The sequence below is a fragment of the Corylus avellana genome, chromosome ca2 (assembly GCF_901000735.1).
Source record: "Corylus avellana chromosome ca2, CavTom2PMs-1.0".
NCBI lineage: Eukaryota > Viridiplantae > Streptophyta > Magnoliopsida > Fagales > Betulaceae > Corylus > Corylus avellana.
The window spans coordinates 39,508,496-39,519,241 of NC_081542.1; the positions used below are offsets into that span (position 1 = coordinate 39,508,496).

The 10,746-nt window shown below is 38.2% G+C and overlaps 1 protein-coding gene across 1 annotated transcript; it reads left to right on the plus strand.

Annotated features, from left to right (window-relative positions):
- The first annotated feature begins 1,500 nt into the window (after nt 1–1,500).
- LOC132169752 (phospholipase A1-IIgamma-like) lies at nt 1,501–5,983 on the plus strand. The gene is made up of 2 exons (XM_059580734.1): nt 1,501–2,151; nt 5,267–5,983. The coding sequence occupies exons 1-2, from the start codon at nt 1,501–1,503 to the stop codon at nt 5,981–5,983; spliced, it is 1,368 nt and encodes a 455-aa protein (XP_059436717.1).
- The last annotated feature ends 4,763 nt before the right edge of the window (nt 5,984–10,746 follow it).

A 10,746-nucleotide genomic window follows, 5' to 3' on the forward strand; every position in this document is an offset into this window, starting at 1 on the left:
GGTAGGAGTCAAAATGTTTAACTAGTAGCGCCAAATTTCTAGTGGGTAGGGGCTTTATACTCAAAAGTGAGTTAGATTTTGTAAATAAAAAGAAGGGTTAAATACTAAAAAAGCTCCCTAGGGTTTGAACACTTTATTTTTTTCTCCATAGGTTTTGATTTGTATCACAGGAAGTACTTGTGGTTTTGATAAAGACCAAATTAGTACTTTCATCTATTGACCGTTAGTTGACTTAACGACAGTCCACGTCATTGACATATGGACCAATTAAAATTTGACACCTAACATAAGTGATGACGTGGCCACCTAATTAAATTTTTTTTTTAAAATTTTTTTTTTTTCAAAAAAGAAAAAAAAAATTTGGGGGTGGCCTATTTGGAGCCATCCCCTTGGTGCCCAAGGGGGTGGCCGAAACCACCCCCAATGGTGATTGGTCCACATGTCAGTGACGTAGACTTCCGTTCAGTCAACTAACGGTCAATGGATAGAAGGACCGATTTGGTCTTTATCAAAACCACAGGTACCTCCTAAAGTGTCAAAACCGTAGAGGGTTTTTAGTATTTAACCCTAAAAAGAAAAAAATAAAAAGCGTGCAACGATGCAATATTGCTAGATTAGTTTGCCTTATAAGATAGGGGCCAAGTATTTTAATGAGTAAGGGCCATAATATTTAATTGGTAGCACTATAAAAATTTTCATATTTAATGACATTTGAATAGTGACGTTTTTAGAAAATGCCACTAAAATGCGATTTTTTTAGTGTTCAAATACCACTACTCATAAAATATTGACATTTGAATAGTGTTACTAGTCACGTGCGAATAGTGACGTGTTAACAGTAACACTATTCACATGTCACTATTCGCGCATGAATAATGATGTGTGAATAGTAACATTATATAGTAACATGTGAATAGTAAAACATCAGAAAATTTGAAGGGTAGCAACGTGTGAATAATGAAAACGGCACCTTTTAGAAGGTGACGTGCACTGTTCCCACATCACCTTCTAAAAGGTGCCATTTTGTTGAAAATGTAGCCATTTCTCGCCGTTTTCACTGTTCAAACGACATTAGCTCAAATTTCGGTCTATGCGATTGTTGTCATTTTGAAAAAGTTACTATTTGAACACCACTAACTTAATAATGACGTATTTTGGGCAAAAACTCTCATTATCTTTGTCATTAATACTGGGAATTTTTGTAGTGTAGGGGCTACAATTTTTAATGAGTAGGGGCAAACATTCCGAAGTCAAATAGTTTATATCTTTAGAAAAAAAAATCAAAGGGAAGGTGGGCCAAAAATTTTAATGAGTAGGAGAAAATAGTCCCTAATAAGGTGCTTCTTATTCCCCTACCCATAGTGACGACGGTGAGTTAGGTTAATTAGATATCCCATGCAAATTAATGGCTAGAAGTGTGGTACCGAAATGATACGTACGAAAAGAAAAAAAAGAGAGTAAAAATTCAGAAATTATAGCTTATAAATTGGAGAACTTTGCATGGGGATGAGGCATGCACGCAATAAGAATAAATCATCACGAGCGTGCATTAAGGCAAAGAAAAGAATCATGAGTAACATAGCAACAAAATGGAGGGCGCTGAGCAGAGTGGAAGAGTGGAAAGGTCTGGTAGATCCTCTCAACCTTGATCTCCGTCGGTATATCATTCACTATGGTGAAAGGGTTCAAGTTGTTTATGATGCCTTCATCGGAGACGAGAAGTCTAGGAACTGTCGACTTTCTCGCTATTCCAAGAGACACTTGTTCTCTAAGGTGGGCTTAGAAAAAGGCAATCCATATGAGTATGAAGTGAAAAAATATTTCTACGCTACAACAGATATCACAAGCTGCCATGGCTTCATCAAGAAGTCCATATTTGTTGATCTACCGGCTGGAGATTCAAATTGGATTGGGTACGTTGCACTGAGCACAGATAGTGGAAAAACTGTGCTAGGGAGGAGGGACATATTGATTTGTTGGAGGGGAACCCAAGGGACGGCCGAGTGGAATATTAACAAGATGTTCGATTTGGCCTCAGCTTCTAAAATACTTGGAGAGGGGCATAATCCAAAGGTGCACTCTGGTTGGTACTCCCTGTACAGCACAGCTCAAGAGGGTTCCACCTACAATTCCACTTCTTGTAGAGAGCAGGTGATGATATTTCATATTTTAATTTAACTGTGGACTGATCATTTGGAATATTACTATTATGCATTTTTCTTTTAATTTATAGTATAAAATGAAATAAAAATAACATAAAATAATAAATGAGTATTTGGAGAAAAGACCATATGTAGGGATTTTGATGCAGCGGGGGCTGCAAAGATGAAAAGCAAAAAAGAATGGATAAATATTTATAGATCTTGAGTCTATCAAAGATCTAAGAAATCTTATCAAAAAGTTAGAGCCTATTTAGGGTTTGACAGAAAATAATGAAGAAACTCAATTCTGAGACTTCTTATTGATAAAAACTCAAATATAATTGTTAAGAATATTACTTGTTATTTACTTCTTTATGTTTTCTTATTCTACTAGGTTTACCTTTCCTTATTCTACTAGGTTTACCTTTCCTTAATCTATTAGGTTACTTGCCTCTCTATAAATAGAGGCCTCTGTATTCATTATTATAATCAGAGTCAATACAATGTAGTCCATTGTGTGCTTTCGCTCTCTCTCTCTTCTCTCTCTTTCTTCCGCTTCTAATATATTATCCAATATATTTAACATGGTATCAGAGCTACCTTTCTGTGGCCTCCCAATAAACGTCTTTGACGTTTTCCGGCGCCGCCAGTGTTATCCGGCGAATCATTCTCTCTGCTCCTCACGGTTCTCTATCTTCTCCTCGAGGTTTTCAGTGTATCACTATATCGCTTGAAAACCTCGAGGACAACCGTCCTAGAGCCGCCGCACACAGCCCCATCGGAGCTTACACGCGCCCTCACGCGCCGCCCAAATTTTTGGCAATTCCGCCACTGCCCTTCCGCCACCAGCCGCCACGGTGGTCCGATCACTTCTTCATGGCCACCGATCGATAGCTTTCATCTCGGTAATTCCAGAACAAGTCCCATCTCCTCCATACGACACTGCACGCGCCCCCACGCGCCCCCCAGAAGTTCCGCGCGTTAGATCCACGCGCCAGGGCACGCCTCCTTCGTTCGCGCGTGTACCACACGCGCCATCGCACCCACGTGCCACACGCCATCCTTGCCACGTCAGCCCTAATTGCCACGCTAGCCCTAATTGCCACGTCAGCCCAATTGCCACATCATCATAGCCACGTCAGCCTATGTGCCACGTCATCAGTATCAAGTCAGACCTTACCACGTCATTAGTGCCACGTCATCGTTGACTTTTCAATCATTGACCGTTGACTTTGACTTTGACCAATGAAAAAAGTTGACCAGGTGTTTCCTACTCAATTTTTCGTCCTGATTTCAAATTTGTGGTCTATTTTTGCTTTTGGCATCTCTATATGGCAGAAAACAAGACTCTTCTTCAAATTTAGGTGTTTGTTTTATGCGGTTCTAGTTGGTTTATGCTTGTTCACTTCGGTTTTATAGCCTGTTCTTTGGCACAATTCAATCCGGTTCATTCTTCTTGCGGATGGCACTCTCGGGTCAGACCAATCTTTCCTTAGGTCCATGGGTTTTCGGGCCAAAGAAGCCCCTTTCAACCGGCCCACTTATGCCTTGTCAAATGCCGCCATCACCGGTCACTGAATAGCCTCTTCAACCGGCCATTTTTCTCCTTACTTAGCTCAGCCGGATAGGCGAGACGGTCTACTAGTTAGATGGGCCAGACTTTAGTTCAGCCGACAAGGCGAGACGGTCCAAGGGTTTCAGGCATGATTAGCCTCTTCAACCGGCCCTGCTTATCTCAGACGACCAGGCGAGACGGTCTACTAGTCAGACTTTAGTTCAGCCGACAAGGCGAGACGGTCCAAGGGTTTCAGACATGATTAGCCTCTTCAATCGGGCCTACTTATCTCAGCCGACTAGGCGAGACGGTCCAAGGGTTTCAGACATGATTAGCCTCTTCAACCGGCCCTGCTTATCTCAGCCGACCAGGCGAGACGATCTACTAGCTAGAATTTTTGGGTCAGACTTTAGCTCAGCCGATCAGGCGAGACAGTCCAAGGGTTACGGGCCAAACAAGCCCCTTTTAACCGGCCTTGCTTTTCTAAGCCGACTAGGCAAGCTTCTTCATTACTAGTATATGGTTTTCAAATTCAGGCAGAATCCACTAAGTGAACCAAGCTCCAGCTTAAATGCATTGCTCAAATTCAGGCAGAATCCACGGGTCCTTAACAACTTTTATGGCGTTACTTTGGCAATTGTTTCGGCACAAGCAACTTTTTTTTTCGCCGAATTCCTTTTTCTTTCCATTTTCGTTTATCCAAACTCAAGTTTACACATTGAGTTTGAGGGGGGATGTTAAGAATATTACTTGTTATTTACTTCTTTATGTTTTCTTATTCTACTAGGTTTACCTTTCCTTATTCTACTAGGTTTACCTTTCCTTAATCTATTAGGTTACTTGCCTCTCTATAAATAGAGGCCTCTGTATTCATTATTATAATCAGAGTCAATACAATGTAGTCCATTGTGTGCTTTCGCTCTCTCTCTCTTCTCTCTCTTTCTTCCGCTTCTAATATATTATCCAATATATTTAACAATAATCAAAATGTATGTTCTTGGGTCTATAAAACATGTATTTATAGACCCATAAACCCTAAACCTAGTATCACAAGAAAATATGCCGGTTTCAGCAAAGATGTGCGGCTCGTCTGCAATCTCGTTCGGACGAGATTGCAGATGAGCCTCTCTGTGACTCCCACTGATCCGTTGTCTGCAAACTCGTCCGGACAAGGTTGCGGACGAGCCTTTTTGTTGCTCCTTGGCTACAATCTCATTCGAGGAGCAACATTGAAACATTGAAATTAGCTAAACCTTGTGAAATATGACTTTGTAGATATTTTAATTAGCTTTCCAACACCACCAAGTTCGCTTCGGCCAATCTGATGTCCGAAAATAGAGTTATGATTTTTCTAATAAAGTTGGTCGAGTATCCGTTCTACCCTGCATCATCCTCTTCTAGTTGAAGCGAGTTTGTCCTCGAATTCTGATGGTCCTGATTGTCGCGATCCTTTGGATGCTCTATCAAGCCACGATCCTTTGGATGTCCCATCAACTCGTTCCATCCTGCATAAGTTTTTTGCTCAATTGATTATATATATATAGTTGATTACATGTTCCAATGCTTTCAGGTTCTAAGCGAGATAGGTAAACTTGTAAAAAGGTACAAAGACGAGGAAGTGAGTATTACCGTGACCGGCCACAGCTTGGGCGCTGCATTGGCAACTTTGAATGCTGTGGACATTGTTTACAATGGATATAATATTCCTCCAGGGCCACGCACAATTGAGCCAATCAAGCACTTTCCCGTCACAACATTTGTGTTTGCTGTGCCACGAGCCGGGGACAATGGATTTTTCAAAGTATTCTCTAATCTAAAAAACGAGCTTCATGTCTTGCGGATCAATAATAAGCCAAGCGATATTGTCCCTTACTTGCCACCATCGGTGCCAATATTTTTCCCATACGTAGATGTGGGAAAGGAGTTGATAATTGATACTTGCAAATCTCCCTACTTAAAAAAACCTACTTTGGATATCACTCTTCCTGAATCCATCTCCAACACACATAATTTGGAAGTTTATCTGCATGGAGTTGCTGGAACATGTGGGAATGATGGACAATTCATATTGGAAGTGGATCGTCAAATTGAACTTGCAAACAAGATGTCGGCTGCTCTGAAGTATGAGAATAATGTACTAGATTATTGGTGGACCATGGAGAACAAGTCTATGATCCAAAACGACCACGGCTCTTGGGTGTTGATGGATCACGAGAGTGATGAGTTGGTAGATGGCGAAGAACAAGACTATGGCCGAAAACGACGCCGGCTCTTGGGTGTGGAATGATGGATCATGAGATTGATGACTGATGATAATCTTATATAATCATGCCTTTTTAGAAAAGTGTGTGAGGTAACCTTTCTGCTAGTACTAAATAAAGCCACAAGTTTGGCTGGCATTAATGTCACTGTATCTTAATCTTAATGTACTAAAATAAAGAGACAGATAAGAGTGATATAATCTTATCTCTCTACAAATTAGGTATGAGCTTTGCATGCATGCATGCACACGTACTAAATAAAGCCACCGGTTCGGTTGGCCATGTCACTGTGTATTAATCTTTATGAACTAAATAAAGAGAAATAAAAGTGATGACAATCTTATCTCTCCACGAATAAAGTTGTGAGATTTGTGTTTGTTAGCTCCTTTACTGCAACTTCCATTTCGAAGCTTGATTTGCTATTGAAAAACGCTATGCCGACTCCAAAAATTTGTTTATCACAATTTATGCGGAATTAATACTATAAAGCAATAAACAATTCAATCACCCAAAATATATAAAGCAATAAAAAGGCAGACACAAATATTTTGGTTACGAAGAGAAAATCTTTTAGAAACTGATCTAAAAGTAAAACCTCTCCGGGGTAGCCAAACCCAGAAAATCACTATTAAAAGATTATCCAGAGATTACAGACACTAGAAACACTTACAACCCTTTATAAGACCTTGGCTCTGTAAAATCGACAAGCCTACAACTCGTCTCCTTGCTTACAATCTTCTTCAACGTGATTCTCCTTTACCGAACCCTTCCAATAGACTTCTCAACTATAGATTTATCAAAGGAATAGCTAAAACTCTAAGAGATTCAATTTAACGCTCACCACATATGATCTCTCTTAGCACAGCCTCCGACGAACTCTCTGGGGGCAAAAATTCGTGCCTCTCTTCTATAATGATGTATATATATCAGTACATCAAACCCTAGACTTGGGCCCACTAAAAACATGTTTTTGGGCATAATAGGTACGGGGTGTCTGGACAAGTTAATGGGCTGTCCGGACACGGCCTTGCCGAGCAAAAATAAGGTTTCTAGAATTGCGGTCCGGACATGGGGAAGGCTTGTCCAGACCCGGCATGCAATGAGTGAAACAGCATTCTGAAAATGCTGTCCAGTCTTGAACAACAACTCCGATTGATGGACGTTTGTAGTCCGATTGAGCTGAAATTTTGCAGAAACGTTCATGACACATGAATCTACATTATGAACGGTGGAGATTTGATTCTGAGCATTCTATATCAGTGTTTGAGGCTGTGAACAGTAGCCTCTGCATTTTGGAACTGAATTAAGCCAACACAAGAACTAACAAACTCCCCCTTTGGCAATTCAGTGACAAAACCAAAATGCCGAGCCAATCCTATCATCTCCCCATATTTACTCCCCCTTTTTGTCAAAGAATGAAAAAAGGTCTTCATATTTCCTAAAACACTTCACAAAATACATCAAGGCATATGTGGAACAGGAATACAGAAATAAAACTCATGATCAGAAAAAAAATGACGTAGAATGCAAGATCATGAACACACATCACCAAAAACTCCTCCTCAATATATGACTCAATAATCAACAAGAAGCTAAAAAATCAAAACTTGTTTCTCCCCCTTAAAAGTCAAATGAGCACACATGATAACACATCAATGACCCATGTATTGCACAATGAATATCCCAAACATACTCCAAATATGCAAAATATACATGAGACTAGAAATGGCAAGAAACTCATATTGCTTAACCCAAGCAAAGAAAAATGTTCCATTTAAACCATGCTTGTGTGGTGTGTGTGTAAGCCATCCAAAGAGAAAAATTTTCAACTTACAAAATGAGGAGAAAGTTTCACCATCATGAGGTTTTGACAAGTATATCAAATCAAAAGTCAAACTTTATCATACTAGGGCCTAGCCACTCTCATCCTATAGATTTCTCTTTGAAAAACTTTTTTCACAAGTTTGACACAGTGAAATAAATTCCTTTTGGAATATGATATTTTGATTTTATTTGTTTCACTATTTTGTTTATTTTTCTCTTTGAGAAAATGTCCTTAAACTTTTGGTGTTTATCACAAAAGTGAAAGCAGGAATTTTTAAGCCTTAGGTTCAACTAGCATATGGTCAATTTGAAGAATATGACTAATCAAAAACCTCATATGGTTACCAAACAGACCTCACAAATAAAGTGAAACAACACCTCAATTTAAGCTTAAATGTGCACAAGAGATAAAGCATAGGTAAAATGTACCACATAAGCTCAGGCTTTAGGTAACAACAAAAACAAGTCCATTGACACAAATTTTCATCTCATGCATATTAAGAACATTCCAAGACGCAAGGAATTAAATCCATAAAAAGCAACATGAGAAATTAATGGACTATCTAGGTGCATAAGACAAAAGAAATCAAAGAAAACAATCAAAGTAACATATTTTTGTCTTTTTGAAAATTTTCACAAAAGAAATACACACGAACGAAAACAAATGCAAAACAAACAAAAATGCAATGCAAAACAATACAACATACTTGAATTGAGATTACAATAGGCAAAACATGAATGTCCTTTAGCATTAAACTTTCATCACATCTTATAGGTCCCACTACAAAATAATAATTTTGTTTAATAACTACTTGTAGGTCTTCACAAGACATTACACATTCATGAACACTTGATTAGCAAGCAGACAAAAATCTTGGTATTCCGCACACAACATCTCATCTATAAGCCTTTCAAAGATCATAACATATAAATTTCTTGAAAAATCCTTTATGAATATGCCTCATAACAAGAATTCCAATACAAACATGTATACACTCTTCACACACAAAATGTAACAAAAAAAAAATAAATTGCAATGCATAAACTAGAAAGCAAAAACAAAAAAATGCAAAACAAAGAACAACAACATGCTCTAGGATTTTCAAAAATAAGCAAAACAACCATTCCTAGACATGTTATTTATTCACCTAAATTTAGGTGCGATCACTACCACTCCCCCTCAATGGGTAAATGGTATAATCCTTCCTAACCCAAACCTTCTTGAAAGAAGGTGTAGAGACATGAACACTTTCAATCTTGTTTAATTTAGACAACCCTCTCATCATCATTGTGCATAACTCCAAAGGTTCTTTCCTAGAAACATAATTTTTATTTTTATGTACATGAGGTTTTAATTTAAAACAGTTGGGTCGAATGTGACCAACTTTTCCACAATGATGACAAGTAGGGATAAACCTTTTAATTTAGGAGGATAGACGACTCTATACTTGGGGTAAGATACACAAGGTTCAATATGAATTTTCTTAGCTTTCTTACCTTGTGAAGTCGAGGCAGCTTCCATTTTTCTTTTAACCAAAGAGTCTTCTACTTTTTTTGAGTTAACAAATATTATCTCAGAAGTAGAATCATTGTTAGAAAACAAAGCAACATGACAATCAAAACTTAACTCAGATTTATCACAATCAGAATTCTAAGTATGCAACATATTCTCAAGGGAATTGCTAGAGAATTTTTCCAATTGAGTTTCTGACTCTTTTAATTTATTCTCTAACAAATCAACTTTAGAACCTAAAAAAAGATTTTCAGATTTTAAAGAATCAATTAAAGCATGTGATTCAGACAATTTAGTAACAATAGATTCATTCACATGTTTAAGATCTTGAAAATCCTCCAAACAATTTGTGTATTGATGTCTCAAAAGAGTGAATTTTTCCAACAAATTGTTGAAGGAGTTTATAAGATCATATTCCCCTTGAGAAGTATTCATAGCAAACAGGAGTCAACAGATCTCACTCAGGAATTTAATCCAAACAGAGTGTACCCGCTTTGATACCAATTGAAAAACGCTATGCTGACTCCAAAAACTTGTTTATCACAATTTATGCGGAATTAATACTATAAAGCAATAAACAATTCAATCACCCAAAATATATAAAGCAATAAAGAGGTAGATACAGGTATTTTGATTACGAAGAGGAAACCTTTTAGAAACTGATCTAAAAGTAAAATCTCTCCGGGGCAGCCAAACCCAGGAAATCATTATCAAAAGATTATCTAGAGATTACAGACACTAGGAACACTTACAACCCTTTGCAAGACCTTGGCTCTGTAAGATCGACAAGCCTACAACTTATCTCCTTCCTCACAATTTTCTTCAACGTGATTCTCCTTTATCGGACCCTTCCGATAGACTTTTCAACTATAGATTTATCAAAGGAATAGCTAAAACTCTAAGGCCCCGTTTGGTTCGCGGATTAGACCCTTGGATTGGACTAGCTAACACTAGGTATAGTTAATTCTTTGTTTGGTAACACTCTATTCCTGGGAATAGTCTATTCCCATGGGATTACTAATCCTATACACACAGGGTTAGCTAAGCCACTCAAAAACGAGTGGCTTAACTAATCCTTTCCTGTGGGATTAAAATTATCGTGTAAATTGCCCACAAAACCCCCACCCTACTAGCACCTACGTCTCTCAAAGAGACTCTGCAAAACGATCTCCATCTCTCAAAGAGCAACGATCTCTCTTCTCTGCGCAAGGTATCTCTCTCCCCCTCTCTTCTCTTCGATTTATCTTCTTTGTTTCTTGGTTATTTCATTCTCTCTCTGTTTCTTGGATTTTTTTTTTCTCTGGAATGTTTCTCAGTTTTTTTTTTCTTCAGTTTTTTTTTATTTCTTTTGATTCTCTGTATCGTTTCTCTTCGATTTTGTTTAGGGATTTTTTTTTTTTTTTATTCTGTTTCTCCATCTCTCTTTCTCTATTCTCAGTTTGATTTTTAATT

What these genes read in the sequence shown, in the direction of transcription:
- LOC132169752 (XM_059580734.1), top strand. Translation starts at nt 1,501, where the DNA reads ATGGGGATGAGGCATGCACGCAATAAGAATAAATCATCACGAGCGTGC. An exon ending in CCACTTCTTGTAGAGAGCAG is followed by an intron (nt 2,152 to 5,266) that starts GTGATGATATTT and finishes CAATGCTTTCAG; the next exon opens with GTTCTAAGCGAGATAGGTAA.